The 15,762-nt window shown below is 45.5% G+C and overlaps 1 protein-coding gene across 1 annotated transcript in view; it reads left to right on the top strand.

Moving 5' to 3' along the window:
• The window catches only part of chuk (component of inhibitor of nuclear factor kappa B kinase complex), a 34,811-nt gene extending 22,137 nt beyond the window's left edge, over window positions 1-12,674 (top strand). Inside the window, exons 11-22 of the mRNA XM_042066133.1 lie at window positions 910-1,012; window positions 1,361-1,484; window positions 1,974-2,125; window positions 2,426-2,560; window positions 7,374-7,435; window positions 9,015-9,124; window positions 9,270-9,319; window positions 10,229-10,337; window positions 10,472-10,619; window positions 10,968-11,116; window positions 11,287-11,386; window positions 11,871-12,674. Of these exons, the coding sequence (XP_041922067.1) occupies window positions 910-1,012; window positions 1,361-1,484; window positions 1,974-2,125; window positions 2,426-2,560; window positions 7,374-7,435; window positions 9,015-9,124; window positions 9,270-9,319; window positions 10,229-10,337; window positions 10,472-10,619; window positions 10,968-11,116; window positions 11,287-11,386; window positions 11,871-11,936 (1,308 nt within the window). The 3' untranslated portion in view covers window positions 11,937-12,674. The remainder of the gene's footprint in view (window positions 1-909; window positions 1,013-1,360; window positions 1,485-1,973; window positions 2,126-2,425; window positions 2,561-7,373; window positions 7,436-9,014; window positions 9,125-9,269; window positions 9,320-10,228; window positions 10,338-10,471; window positions 10,620-10,967; window positions 11,117-11,286; window positions 11,387-11,870) is intronic.
• The last annotated feature ends 3,088 nt before the right edge of the window (window positions 12,675-15,762 follow it).

Here is a 15,762-nt window from a genome sequence, read left to right on the forward strand (position 1 = left end):
TGTGCAATTCAGTCCTGCACACGCCTGGACTCGAACCCGCGAAACAGACGCACCTTAGAACGGGAGTCGAGCGTGCTGATAATTGAGCTAAAAGCCCGGGCTATAAGCTTTCGTGTCAGCAGCACTATTGAGTCTGTTGGCTCTCCTTCTTCAACAACCCACAACGGCGCCCCCCGTGTCGCGCAACTTTAATGCTTTGAATTAAATTTCGAAGCAGTCACGTGGGTGTGTGTGAAACGAAGCTTCAGACATCACTGATCACGTGATTATCACAAAACGAATCAATCAAGAATGATCAGGTACTCAAGGTTGTAGGTTGTAGTCACATGTGCTCTGAGGTTGAGTGCACTGCAGGTTAAAGCATGTAGGGGCAGTACAGTGCAGGTTAAAGCAGGTGGGGGCAGTAGACTGCAGATAGGGGCAGTAAACTGCAGGTGGGGGCAGATAGGGGCAGTACAGTGCAGGTTAAAGCAGGTGGGGGCAGTAGACTGCAGATAGGGGCAGTAAACTGCAGGTGGGGGCAGATAGGGGCAGTACACTGCAGGTGGGGGCAGTAGACTGCAGATAGGGGCAGTACACTGCAGGTGGGGGCAGATAGGGGCAGTACACTGCAGGTGGGGGCAGTAGACTGCAGATAGGGGCAGTACACTGCAGGTGGGGGCAGATAGGGGCAGTACACTGCAGGTTAAAGCATGTAGGGGCAGTACAGTGCAGGTTAAAGCAGGTGGGGGCAGTAGACTGCAGGTGGGGGCAGTAGACTGCAGATAGGGGCAGTACACTGCAGGTGGGGGCAGATAGGGGCAGTACACTGCAGGTGGAAGCAGATGGGGGAAGTAGACTGGAGCGCTCTGCACTGAGCTGGTTTTAACTGTAGTTGTGTGTGTGTGTGTGTGTGTGTGCGCGCTGCAGAGGGGGTGGGACCGCTACATCGTCTACCTGTTCGACAGGAGCCTGACCAAGTACCTGGGGCCCTTCACTGCCAGACCACTGCCCGACAGCGTCAACTTTATCGGTATGACACACACGCACACATATACACACACACACTCACACACGCACGCTATGTCAGGCACCATGTGGGCATAGTGGTTGTGGCAGACATGATGGTGTAAGTAAGAAAGTATATATACTCTTTTGATCCCGTGAGGGAAATTTGGTCTCTGTATTTATCCCAATCCGTGAATTAGTGAAACACACTCAGCACACCTGCGTGTGTGTGTTCTCTCTCTCTCTCTCTCTCTCTCTCTGTCTCTGTCTCTCTCTCTCACTCACTCACTCACTCACTCACTCACTCACTCACTCACACACTCACACACTCACACACTCTCTCTCTCTCTCTCTCTCTCTCTCTCTCTCTCAGTGAGGGAGACTAAGACCCAGCTGGCCCTGAGTGCGCTGAGGAAGGTGTGGGGGGAGGCGGTGAGCTACATCTGTGGGCTGAGAGAGGACTACAGCCGTCTCTTCCAGGGACAGAGAGCAGCCATGTAATTACACACACACACACACTACAGCCGTCTCTTCCAGGGACAGAGAGCAGCCATGTAATTACACACACACACACACACTATACACACACACACACACACACACTACAGCCGTCTCTTCCAGGGACAGAGAGCAGCCATGTAATTACACACACATACACACTACACACACACACACACACACACACACACACACACACACACACTACAGCCGTCTCTTCCAGGGACAGAGAGCAGCCATGTAATTACACACACACACACACTCTATACACACTACACACACACACTATACACACACACACTCACACACACTCACACACAGACACACACACACAAACACAATTTCTGTGTAAGAAGAATCTGAGAATGAAGAATGAATGAATCTGTCTATAAAATGAGCTCATCCACCCTCCTCCTCCCCCCCCTCCCCATCTCCTCCTCTCCATCTCCTCCTCCTCCTCATCTCCTCCTCCTCCTCATCTCCTGCAGGTTGAGTCTCCTGCGCTACAACACCAACCTGACGCGCTACAAGACGCTGATGTTCTCGTTGTCTCAGCAGCTCAAGGCCAAGCTTGACTTCTTCCGCAGCAGCATTCAGTACGACCTGGACAAGTACCGCGACCAGATGCAGTATGGGATATGTGAGTAGACCAGATCCAGATGCAGTATGGGATATGTGAGTAGATCAGATGCAGTATGGGGTATGTGAGTAGACCAGATGTAGTATGGGATATGTGAGTAGACCAGATGCAGTATGGGATATATGAGTAGACCAGATGCAGTATGGGATATGTGAGTAGACCAGATGCAGTATGGGATATGTGAGTACCAGATGCAGTATGAGATATGCGAGTACCAGATGCAGTATGGGATATATGAGTAGACCAGATGCAGTATGGGATATATGAGTAGACCAGATGCAGTATGGGATATGTGAGTAGACCAGATGCAGTATGGGATATGTGAGTACCAGATGCAGTATGAGATATGCGAGTACCAGATGCAGTATGGGATATGTGAGTACCAGATGCAGTATGGGATCTGTGAGTACTGCGACCAGATGCAGTATGGGATATGTGCCCAAAACAGCTGATGACATTTCCCTAAACCAGCTGGTTTAGCGCGTAGTGCTACATCAAACCAGCTGATTTAGCTTATAACATTAGAACAACCAGCTAACTAGCTTATAACATTAGCCCAAACCAGCTAACTTAGCTTATAACATTAGCCCAAACCAGCTAAATTAGCTTATAACATTAGCCCAAACCAGCTGATTTAGCTTGCAACGTTACCCCAAACCAGCTGATTTAGCTTATAACATTACCTCAAACCAGCTGATGTAGTTTGTAGCATTACCCCAAACCAGCTGATTTAGCTTGCAACGTTACCCCAAACCAGCTGATTTAACTTGTAATGTTACCCCAAACCAGCGAACTTAGCTTATAACATTAGCCCAAATCAGCTGATTTAGCTTGTAACATTACCCCAAACCAGCTGATTTAACTTGTAACGTTGCCCCAAACCAGCTGATTTAGCTTGTAACGTTACCCCAAACCAGCTGATTTAGCTTGTAACATCACCCCAAACCAGCTGATTTAGCTTGTAATGTTACCCCAAACCAGCTAACTTAGCTTATAACTAGCCCAAACCAGCTGATTTACAGTAACATATAACGGCCTAATGGTCCCAAGCCCATGGGCCCAAATGTGCAGGGGTCCCTGAAGCCCAAGCCTCTGTGTGAAGTCACTACTATGTTATCCAGCCCTGATATCGGAATAGGGCCCCTCAGTCAAATAACATAGGTTATGTGATATGTTATGTCTTAATAAGGCTCAATCATAAAACACAGGTTATAGTATTCACCCTGATATTTGACAGAGGGGGCTCTGTTTATATAAGACAGGTCACGCTATGTGTGATAATCATGATTTGTAATTGGCATCTTTTTTCACAGCAAGATGCCTTAAATGTGTTGATGGCTATATTTGTGAGTCTGAATCTGTCATTTATTTGCAGTAAACTTGCCAGAAGTCATCATTTCAGGGCTTATTGTATAGTTGTCTATAAAATAAGGACAAATTGGCCAAAATGAGGACACCCCCTCCCACCTTGCTTAAAGGCCTATTCCAGTTGTGTAACTGTAGCTAGCTGGTACATATCTGTGCAGTATGTATGTTATGTAAACTTCCTTCCCAACGCTTTTAAGAGTTGTGCTAGTAAGACAGCCAGCAGCCTGGGCTTTAAGCTCGATTGTTAGCATACTCGACTCACGAATCCAAGGCGCTGCTGTTTACGGGTTTGAGTCCGGGCGAATGCAGGGTTGTGCCGTGCAAATCAACACAAGGCATTGGTGCCATGACCCAGATCAGGAGTGAGGTTTAGACACGAACACGCAATTTGTGTTGAAAAGGGGAAGTGGGGGCTACATGTGTGCCATAAAGTAGCAGAAATAGCGTTACCACAGCACAAATCTTTGGGCCATAAAGTAGCAGAAATAGCGTTACCACAGCACAAATCTTTGGGCCATAAAGTAGCAGAAATAGCGTTACCACAACACAAATCTTTGGGCCATAAAGTAGCAGAAATAGCGTTACCACAACACACATCTTTGGGCCATTCGCTCAACCCAGCACAGCCTTGCAGCGAGTGCAGCGCATGCCGCTTCCTATCTGTAAGCCCCTTATGTGCAGTGATGGGAATAACGGCGTTATAAATAACGGCGTTACGTTTTTTCAGCCCCATTTTAATAACGCCGTTACCGTTACCGACACTGAGCAGAGAGGCAAAGACTTTTTCCTTGGTTAGCAGGAAGTGCACGAGACAAGTGCACAAATGTTGACGATTGGCTGAGGTCGAGTACAATCTCATGGTAAGCCAATCAGAGGTAGAGTTTGGCGGGTATTCGAAAGCACGCATAGTCAGACACACAACGGACAGCAAAAGCGAGTCAGTCAACGAGAGACACGGGTATGGCGAGCCCAATTAATCCAAAAGTAGCCTTCTCTAAATGGAAGTATAGCCATGACTTTCCTCTCCAAGAAAGTAAAGGAACGAATGTAGGCCTAATTGTGAAATGTACATTATGCCATGGGCAAAAGTGCCTATCCACGTCGGTGTCAAGTAATTCAAACTTACTCAAGCGTATTTCAACGTTGCTTGCACGAAATAAGTGGCCAAGGCCACCGAAGGAGGAGACAGTGCCACAAAACCTAAGCAACTGAAGCTTGATTTTAAGGCCCCATCACACGTTTTGTCTCAGACCGAACTGAACAAACTGGTAGCCAGGTATGTAGTGGAGGATATGCTGCCATTTAGACGTGATAGCAGCCCGTACATTTGAAAAAAAAATATAGACCATTCATCTAAAAAGGATTTTACGTGTCGCGAACGGAACCTTCAGTTACGCGCCTGGTGTAGCTCCCCTGTCAGAGGAGGGGTAGGCTAGCCCTACTGTGTCTGTAGACGTTATCGAGGTATATAGACGCCCAATATAGGGCCTACTTGAGGGGCAAATAAATAGGCTATCAAAAGTTCCAAAACATCTTTTGTGATCGATCCACTATATAAACACAAGGATTAAAGTTCTCCGTCGTACGACGAATTTCCGTCAATTTGATTTTAGAAATGTTATATTTGAGATCGATGCAGATCCGATGAGAAAAAAAATAGGAGGATGGGGGGGGAACTATCACCTTTGCTTTTCCTTTTTTAAGGCAACTACAAATGTTAGATCCAATGAATTAATGTGTGTGATGGTAAATGTTTAAAGACCTAATAGTGTTCTTGAGAACTTTCTGTGTTTCAATCAGTGACCGCTCAAGAAGATAGCCGACATCAGCCATGAGTTTGCCTTTGTTTATTTTGTAGCTACACGCTTGTCTCGGGCGTTTGCTTAAAAAAAAAAGAACACGTATGGAGGACTATAACGGTCTAAAAGTTGGATTATAGTGACACAATCGAGACAGCTGATGAGGTTGGCCAATCCGTTTAACTTTTTTGGATATGATATTGTGAGCTCTATGTGCGTATTCGGAGAAGAAGCGTAGGCTGTGTTCTTTTCAATGTAGACAATTTCTTATTATCGCAAACTCTTGTCAGGGGAGGTCATTCATTTTGGGTGTCACCTATGACTTGAACAGATAGCCTGCTATGCCACCCGATGTAGGCTACTATTATTGTTACAGTTTTTAATCATAAAAAATTGCAAACATGCAAACATTATGTGTAAAGTGACGCAATATAAACCGTGGCCTATGCAATTTATTATCCCGTCTTATGACATACATCAATGTTTTTCACAATGCGACGGAAGGTTTTGACTGAGCGTGTTAACATAAAATAATAATAATATTGTCATCATCGCGAACTGTTGAGTAAGGGGCTCAGTCGTGTTTGTGACGCACAGACAGCCTTGTAGCCTATTTTGCTTAGGCCTCACTTTTAAAGACAGTAGGTTGTATGCTGACAAAAAATAACCATGCAATTAAAATAGTCAACTTAAAACTTTGCTATAAAATATTTTTTAATTTATAGCACAAAACCATAACCAGTAGGCCTACCAGAACCTCGCATATTAGCGTCATGATTTGTGTGGGTCTATTTGGCAAGGCCACTAGCTGTCATGGATGTGTTGTTGCTAAAGGAAGGCAGGTGTCAAAAGGTAAAAGATAAATGGAGATGGGCAGCTGTTGGAAACGGGGGAGAACTAACAAGCCATGGTGTAAAGAAATTAAAGTGCCAGGGGTTTGCTTTTGCGCGGTTCGCTGCAAGAAAATTGTTTATGGATGCAATAGGAAAAGGTTTTAGCACGCCACCAATCAGAAGACCGCCATAAGGTTAACGTTCGTGCACTTCAGGACATCTTCCCTACCTGGAGCAACTAGCCACCACAACAGAGGTAGGCTACGTTTATTTATGGCTGACCGTTTTTACGTTTAGAAAGTAGGCTACGCATGTTCTTTCATAGCGCAACACGACCTGTCCTCACCATATCGCAACCTCTTGTCAACCTTATACAATCTGTTGCTGAAGACAAAAGCACCGTCTCCAGATTGCCGTTATCAAATGCGCAGACCTCCTGGATGAGCACACACTGCTCATTGGAAAACTGAGTTGTCTGTAAAACTCAAAATTACCATGTTTTCATTAAATGCGGATGAGGCAACAAATGGAAATATGAACAATATCTAGAATGTTCTGATTCGTTATTTTGATGAGGAAATGGGAAGTCTTGCAAACTTGATTTTATAGATTTTACTTGGTGTTGAATTGCATATTAACAAGAAAAAAGTTAAAGTGTAAGTTAAAGCCTTTCTACAATATTGCTGCAGTAGAAAAGAACAGCAATGGTCAGGGATGGTACTAAAATATATTTTTGTTCATCAGGAAAACTCAATCTCAATCAAGAACACTCTCAATCCGCCTTATTCACATGGCGGCCATTGGCGGCTAAAACGAGGCTACAGGGTACACAAACCATAGGATTGTTATGTTCTATGCATTCACCTGTAGGTGGCATTAATTATATAGTAAGTGTACCCTGTAGCCTTGTTTTGGTTTAAACAATGGCCGCCGTGTGAATAAGGCAAATACTCCCTTTACTTTGTTGTTTGCATCTTTTTGTACATTAAAAACCAATAGGTCGCGACCGCAAAAGGGGTGCTATCTATATAGGTAGATATGAACAATGTATGACTTATGGCCTGAAAAAAGTTCAGTCAAACGATTTTTTTTTTCACTTTAATCCCTGTAAACATAATATCTACAGTACCCTCCAGAATTATTGGCACTTTTGCTAAAGTTGACTAAAAAGAGTAATCATCTTTTGGAAATTGATCCTTAAGTAAAAAAATGATATATATGTGTGTGTGTGTGTGTGTGTGTTTGCAGCTTCTGAGAAGATGCTGAGAGCCTGGCAAGATAATGAGGAGAAGGCAGCTGCCTTTGCCCAGGTGAGAACTCTTGTGTGCTGCTCAGATGAGGCTCCACGCTAGTGATGGGGCTCCACGCTAGTGCAACATATATGATGCTCCACGCTAGTGCAACATATATGGGGCTCCACGCTAGTGCAGCATATATGATGCTCCACGCTAGTGCAACATATATGGGGCTCCACGCTAGTGATGGGGCTCTACGCTAGTGCAACATATATGGGGCTCCACACTAGTGATGGGGGTCCACGCTAGTGCAACATATATGGGGCTCCACGCTAGTGCAGCATATATGGGGCTCCACGCTAGTGATGGGGCTCTACGCTAGTGATGGGGCGCCACGCTAGTGCAGCATATATGGGGCTCCACGCTAGTGATGGGGTCCACGCTAGTGATGGGGCTCCACGCTAGTGCAGCATATATGGGGCTCCACGCTAGTGATGGGGGTCCACGCTAGTGCAACATATATGGGGCTCCACGCTAGTGATGGGGGTCCACGCTAGTGCAACATATATGGGGCTCCACGCTAGTGATGGGGCTCCACGCTAGTGCAGCATATATGGGGCTCTACGCTAGTGATGGGGGTCCACGCTAGTGCAGCATATATGGGGCTCTACGCTAGTGATGGGGGTCCACGCTAGTGCAGCATATATGGGGCTCCATGCTAGTGATGGGGGTCCACGCTAGTGCAGCATATATGGGGTTCCATGCTAGTGATGGGGTGCCACGCTAGTGCAAAATATATGGAGCACCATAATGTATAGAACGCTGGTCATTATCGGGAAATAGGCCCCGACAGGGCGAACCGGACCGGTCTTGTTCCACCCTGAAGGGACCTATTTCCCGATAATGACCAGCGTTCTATACATTATCCCTTATTACACGGCTACTTGCCAAAACGAAACAATAAACTCTCCACTATATGACTCTTTAGCCTACATAGCCTAGGCTATCGTATTTGTGACCGTTTCATCATGGCTTTTGCTGAGAAACAAATACTGTATTTTCCGGACTATAAGTCGCACTTTTTTTTCATAGTTTGGCTGGTCCTGCGACTCAGGTGCAATATGTTTTTTTCCTCTTCATGACACATTTTTTTACTGGTGCGACTTATACTCCGGTGTGACTTATAGTCCGGAAAATACCATAGTTCGCAACAGCACACACTAAACTTGAATGAAACATTCTTTAGAACACAGCTGAGCAACCGTCTGCTTTCACTTTTGAATGATGTTCCAGTCCTTGCGTAGTGATATGAAAGACATGAATTAGAAGCACAAAACCCATTTTCCTTGACAGTGGTCTGTTATACTTAGCAACGGTGTGTTATCGAGAATTAGCAGACCACCAAACATTGGGAAGGCCCATTCAAGTGAATGGAGCATTCTTCAGCATTATGAAGAGCCGTGTAATAATAGAATATAATGTGATGTGAAGCCAGCTTTGCTGCAAGAACGTGCCTATGGACTAATGTGAATTTGAATAGCAGTAAAACAGACATGAACATTTGGACATGGATATGACGTGCATGTGTGTGTTTACCTTTGTGTATGTTTTCATCTGGTGTGTGTGTGTGTGTGTGTGTGTGTGTGTGTGTTAGGCGGCGGAGGTGGGCCATCTGGATGAGGAGATCATGGCTCTACACTCGGAGATCGTTGAGCTACAGCGGAGTCCTTATGCCCGTCGTCAAGGCGACATCATGGAACAACTGTGAGTTCTGTCTTCTGCTCATTCTGCCATTTGTTGCCCAACACCACCTCACCTGGGAAGCCGTACTCTCAACTCCCTCTCTTTTTCTGTGTGTGTGTGTGTGTGTGTGTGTGTGTGTGTGTGTGTGTGTGTGTTTTCACCTCAGAGCAGAGAAGGCTATTGAGCTCTACAAGCAGCTGAAGGCCAAGTGCAAAAGTAAGTATGCACTAAGTATGGGGTTGTCTTGGTGTGTTGACTCAGATGTGGTTGTCTTGGTGTGTTGTCATGGTGGGTTGTCATGGTGGGTTGTCTTGGTGTGTTGTCATGGTGTGTTGACTCAGATGTGAAGTGTAGAAATGTGGAAATGTCTTGGTGATGTTTCTGTTTCTGACCTTTTGTCATCTCAACTCATGATCTTCACACTGATAGCACTGTCATACTGCAGTGTGTGTGAGTGTGTGCGAGTGTGCGTGAGTGCGTGTGCGCGTGCGTGCGTGTGCGTCTAGGCTAATATGACAACATTTGTTTATTTTTCTTTTATTTACCACAAAATTGATGTGATGCAGCCTGAGCCATGCAGGCCGTAAGAATCCGTAGCTTGATCCAAGTAGGCAGCCGTTTGATTTGTTATCCAGAAATGCTTAACCACAATCATGGAATCCGTAGCTTGATCCAAGTAGGCAGCTGTTTGACTGGTCATCCAGAAATGCTCTAGCCTGGGTGTTCCCATGCTTCCTTGCGCGCGATTTGATTCACGCTGCTAAGGCAGCCTGGAGACCATGGAGCAAATTTTCGCCTGAGATAGGGGACCAATCACAGAACAAGGGGGAAAGCAAGACGATGATGAGCTATGCACAGACGCATTTGATAGACATCCGTGGCACCCAATAAACGGATCTGGGCATTTTTTTCAAATACGAGAAAATTAACGTTTGGTTCCCAGACCACGTCTCATTGAGAAGTGGTGGCGCTAACCAGGCTAGAAATGCTCATGGTCATCTACCAATCAGCATGTAAAAACTGGTGCCGGAAGTCGGCCCATGGAACGCCATATTTTTGGGTGTGGCCAAATGCCATACTAATTGGCTGAAGCTAACCCTCCGCATGCTGACTCCTGTGTTGCAGTGCCTGACCCTCAACATGGTTACAGTGACAGCTCTGAGATGGTGAAGGTCATTGTGCAGACCGTCCAGAACCAGGATAAAGTGCTCAGAGACCTCTACTGCCACCTCAGGTAACACACACACACACAGGCGCACACACGTGCGCGCGCACACACACACAGACGCACACTATTTTGTGAATTAATTCTTTGAATTTGTTCAATAATATTCTGTATGTTTATCTGGTGTGTGTGTGTGTGTGCAGTAAGATCCTTCTGAGCAAGCAGAAGATCATCGACTTGTTCCCTAAGATCGAGCGCACGCTGGAGAGCATCAAAGAGGCCGACTGCACCGTCATGCAGATGCAGCTGAAGAGGCAGAGGGAGTTCTGGCACCTGCTCAAGATCGCCTGCGTCAGTCTGTTTAATGTGACCTTTAACCTTGACCCTAAACCTACCTGCTCAAGATCGCCTGCGTCAGTCTGTTTAATGTGAACTTGACCCTTTAACCTTGACCCTAAACCTACCTGCGTTTACTGTGAACTTGACCCTTTAACCTTGACCCTAAACCTACCTGTTCAAGATCGCCTGCGTAAATTTGTTTAATTTGACCTCGACCTTTTAACCTTGACCTGTGTCAGTCTCCTCACTGTGGCCTTTAACTTTGACCTTGACCCTAAGTCTACCTGCTCAAGATCGTCAACATCATGTTAAGTGTGTGTGTGTGTGTGTGTGTGTGTGTGTGCGTGCGCGCCCCTACAGGCCCAGAACACCAGCCGTAACTCTCTGTCGGGTGCAGGTGCAGGGGGGGGGGACGTGAGCTGGAGCTCCGCCTCTCAGCACCAACCCCCATCTGGCCCCGCCTCCAGCTCCCCCCACCTGCTGCGCTCACTACCTGGACCCCAAGATGGGTGAGACGCACGCACACACACACACACACACACACACACACACCTGCTGCGCTCAGTACCTGGACCCCAAGATGGGTGAGACACACACACACACACACACCTTCTTTCTCCATGTGTTGATGTATCTATCTCTCTATTTTCATCTCTTTCTCTCCCTCTCTCTCTCTCAGTGAGTCTGTCCAGAACCTGCTGGAGGAGAACCAGAGGTACCTAAGTCAACTGACCAGCCTGTTACAGGAGACCACCGACGACAAGACGGAGAGCATCATGGTAGTGTGTCTTTGTCTGCCTGTGTGTGTGTGTGTGTGTGTCCGTGTGCCTGTGTGTGTGTCCGTGTGTATCCGTCTGTGTGTCTGTCTCTGTGTGTGTGTGTGTGTGTGTGTCCGTGTGTATCCGTCTGTGTGTCTGTCTCTGTGTGTGTGTGTGTGTGTGTGTGAGAGACTACTGGTGTGTGTGTGTGTGTGTGTGTGTGTCTACACCTAGTGTACTCTCGTTTGTTGCCCCAAGAACAGCAACAGCTTGCCCCAGACAGCTGATTCTTACACCAGTAAACACACACACACACACCAGTAGTCACACACACACACACACATACATACCAGTAGACACACACACACACACACACACACTCACACACCAGTAGTCACACACACACACTGTCTGTAGCTGATAGAGTTTCTGTCTTGTCTGTAGTGAGATCCTGCTTGTCTGTGGGTCTGTAGTGAGATCCTGCTGGTCTGTCTGTGCTTCACAGGAGCAGGACTGGAGCTGGACAAGATATGAGTCTCTGGTGTCCAAGCCCCATATACAGCACGTCTAGAGTCCCACGGCCCCAGCAGGAGGGGGGCATACCGGTTCTGACCGCAGCAGGAGGGGGGCATACCGGTTCTGATCCTTTTCCTGCTCTGCGTCCTGCTGCTTCCTCCCGCTCTGCATTGAGCACAGGGGCATGAGAGGCTGGGGCGGCCCATTAGGGCTGAGCTACACCAGGCGCGGAACCAGCTACTTCAGTTGTTCTAGCAGACGCAAACGGAATGCCTCAGTTCCGCGCCTGGTGTAGCTCCACCCTTAGAGACGGAGTCCACAGACCAGAGGCCTCTTTTAATGCAACCTCCCAAACACACGTATACGTACACAAGTACATCTATAAATATGCATATATTTATTATCAATTATGTTCCTTTGATCTGTGTTCAATTGTGTAATTGTTCAGGTGCTGTCAGATATGTGTAAGCATTGGGTGGCGTGAATTCTGGGTGATTGTCTTACAGGGGTTAAGCTGTCTCTGATTGGACGGTGGATGTGCACTTTAAGTGTCTGTTCAGAATGTGTTGGTTCTGGCCTTAACCAGCATGGATGCAACTAATAGCAGATTTGAGGTAAACGATAGCTGACGTATGTGGCCAATGGCGTGGCAGCACAGAAGAAGCTGATTGGGTGCCTGGACTTTTGAGGAAAGCAAGTTCTTCCCGTATGTTGCACAACTGAATTGTGTCTGACTCTCTTCTCCTGTGTTCATCAAGTGACTTTGTGAAATAAAACATCTCCTACACCTGTACTTCTCTTCAGATGATGAAAAATATCTCCTACACCTGTACTCTTCAGATGATGAAACTTTGAATAAACAGACAGACATGTCAGTGTGTAACTCAAACCATCAGAGATCATGAACACACACCGTGCTGAAGATAGAAGTGTGTTTATGTGTGTGTGTGTTTATGTGTGTGTTTATGCTTGTGTCTACATATCTGTACACTTGGACAAGATCAGGGGACCAGCCCATGGGCTACAGAGACTAGCATCACACACACACAGTCTTTCTCTCACACACACACTTCCTAGTGCATGCAGTACCCATGGGGTACAGTAGAGGGCAGGCTGTTCTGCTAGACCATTGTTTCCCAAAGTCTGGGTCGGAGATTTTATTTGGGTCGCCAGCACAATTTATGTTGTGTTATAGGCCTAACTGATACCATTTGTCATTTGATACCAGGAAAGCTAACAGTTTTCTATTAGGATATAGTTTGTTAACTAGCACAATCACGGTTTTGTCATAAAAGCTCATGAAACTGGGGGACGAACGCATCGCAGAGGGGGTGCCAGAGCATGGATATCTACCTCTCAAAATGAAACCGTTTTGTGGGGCGCCTGCCATGTACCTCGCAGTTGCAAACTACAAGGGACGTGAATCCGCCTATTTGCACGAACATTAACAGATACCAGCTCCTCAACTTTACCGATTAAAATCTAGTGACCGTGCTGTCAACTAAAGCAGACATCATAGACCGGACATAAGGCCATTCAATTTGCATGTATAGTTTCGATTGTAGATGCAATCTTAGTTAATAGCAACCTCCTCACATTCTTATTTCTGATTTAAAATGCACAACAGTGCATTATATTAGGCTACAATTTAAATGAACATTTTAAACACTATTCCTCTCGTTTTCTCCCTCGCTTGGATCCAAAGTAAAGGCGCATTCTTCCGGCTATTGCGCAAAAGCCTCTTGTTCTGATATAACGACTATACAATATAATACAACAATACAATATAACGACTTGAGTTATTTGCTGTTTACATCGGAATTGACATCCACAGTGTTATGGACCCATTTGTCTGCAACGCAACATAGCCTGCAACATTTTTTTTAGAAATACAGGAACATCTTAAATGCTGACGAATGATGACTGCGCAACATGCGAGGATTTCTCCAAACTCTCGGATGCGCATTAAAACGTATCTTTTCAGTAGTCATTTCCAACTTTTCACGCTGATGGTGTTCAAAATCCAACACAACCGTGTTAAAAGCAGGATCTATCTATCTAGATCCTATAGCAATGTATGGTTGGGGAAGGCATAGAAAAGTTGGAGAACCTGTGGCCTAAAACAATATTGGTGGTTGCAGGGTAGATTTGAAGTGAAATGGGTCGTGATGGTCTGTCATTTTTAAAAAAATGGGTCCCCAGAAAAAAAGTTTGGGAAACACTGTGCTAGACAAGTAAAACACCAGAGACTTAAAGCAACACCAGAGAGTTTTCTGTACCTTCAAATAATGTTTCCAAAATCGTTTCAGTGGTTCATCAGCTCGTAACAGGGTGAACGGCACTTTCGCATTCGCTTCATGACCCTCTATCGGCTGTCACTGCAGCACTATGCAAGTTTGGCCAGGTCGGTAGTGGATCTGTAGTTAGTCAGCCGCAAATGTGGTTTGACCCCAAAACAATTATAACAAAAGGTTTCTCAGTGGTTTATAGTAGTATCAGATGTACTTAAAAACATACTAAAAGTTTACTCCAAGAAAGGCCCCATTTTCAAAATGGCGGCCATCAGGTCCTTAAAATGACCATTACTCCTTTGTATTCCTCCTAGACCAGGAATACTGGTGCATGAATGGTACCTGATACATGTTTTGGCCATGTAACATTCTAATTAGCATATTTACATGATAGATAAGTGATTACAAGTACAATTATCTATTAAAGCAATTGGTTACAAGTATATTTATGCCAAAAATAAGTAGATTTCCCTTGTCACTGCATATTTCTCCTTTCTCAAATTGTTTTGCCTGGTGTTGGTGGTTTCTGTGGTTCATAACCATTCTTTTGATTCCAACAAAGAATAAATTCATTAGAATTGTGTGGAACTATAAAATTAGTCAAAACAGGGCTGGAACCAGGAAGGCTCAGTACCGCTAACCCCTTTTTATTTTTTTTGTTTTTATTTTTTAATATATTTTTTATAATGCATTTTGTTTTGTTTTTTGCTTTTAGTTTATATATATATATATGTAATGCTTTTCTTATTTATACATCTTTTCTGTTTCCTTCAGTTGTTTCCTCTTATTCTTTTTTATCTGTTATACTTTTTTGCACTGTGACCTTCACTAGATTGACCTCTTCCTCCCATAGAGGTTGATTATAGTGATTCTCACAATTCCCAACTTGACATGGTCCACAAGCAGGCATGCATGGTAGTCCATATGCCCTGTAACTGCTCCGTTGTGTTCGGCAGGCAGTCGTGCAAATGCAGTGGATCATCTGCTTTCTGGGGCAGCGATCTTACTAGTCATAACTGGCAGGAACCAATTGTCCACCAGTTTCTATCCCCAATCCACTGTGTTTATGTCACCTTCCTTTCCAATCCACACCATGATCTGGAAGTAAACCCTTTGGCAGTGGCATTTGGTTGACGACTCAGTTGGAGGCAGAAGTTCTGGGGTTACAAATAATTTGGCAGTAACAATTTTCTTGCTAAACAGGTTGTAGCGCAAAGAAGCAAGTGAATCAGTACTCTTTCCGCCAAACAACACTGCCATTGCTATGGTGCTCTATGACATTATGGTCCTCTATGACATCATGGTTCTCTATGACATGGTCCTCTAAGACATCATGGTCCCCTATGACATTGGTTCCCAAAGACTGGGTCGCGACCTACGGGTGGGTCTCAGGCAGGGCCGGCGCTAGCCATTTGGGTGCCCTAAGCACAAATGCTTGGTGGTGCCCCCCCCCCCCCCCCCACACACACACACACACACACACCCCAACCAACCACCACCACCACCAAAGGAATAAAAACCATTCAGAATTTCTTAGTTAGTTTTTTTTTCAAATTGCAGTTTCACCAACAGATGTCGCCCTTGACCTAG

This window comes from Alosa sapidissima, chromosome 16, assembly GCF_018492685.1.
Source record: "Alosa sapidissima isolate fAloSap1 chromosome 16, fAloSap1.pri, whole genome shotgun sequence".
NCBI classification, from domain to species: domain Eukaryota; kingdom Metazoa; phylum Chordata; class Actinopteri; order Clupeiformes; family Clupeidae; genus Alosa; species Alosa sapidissima.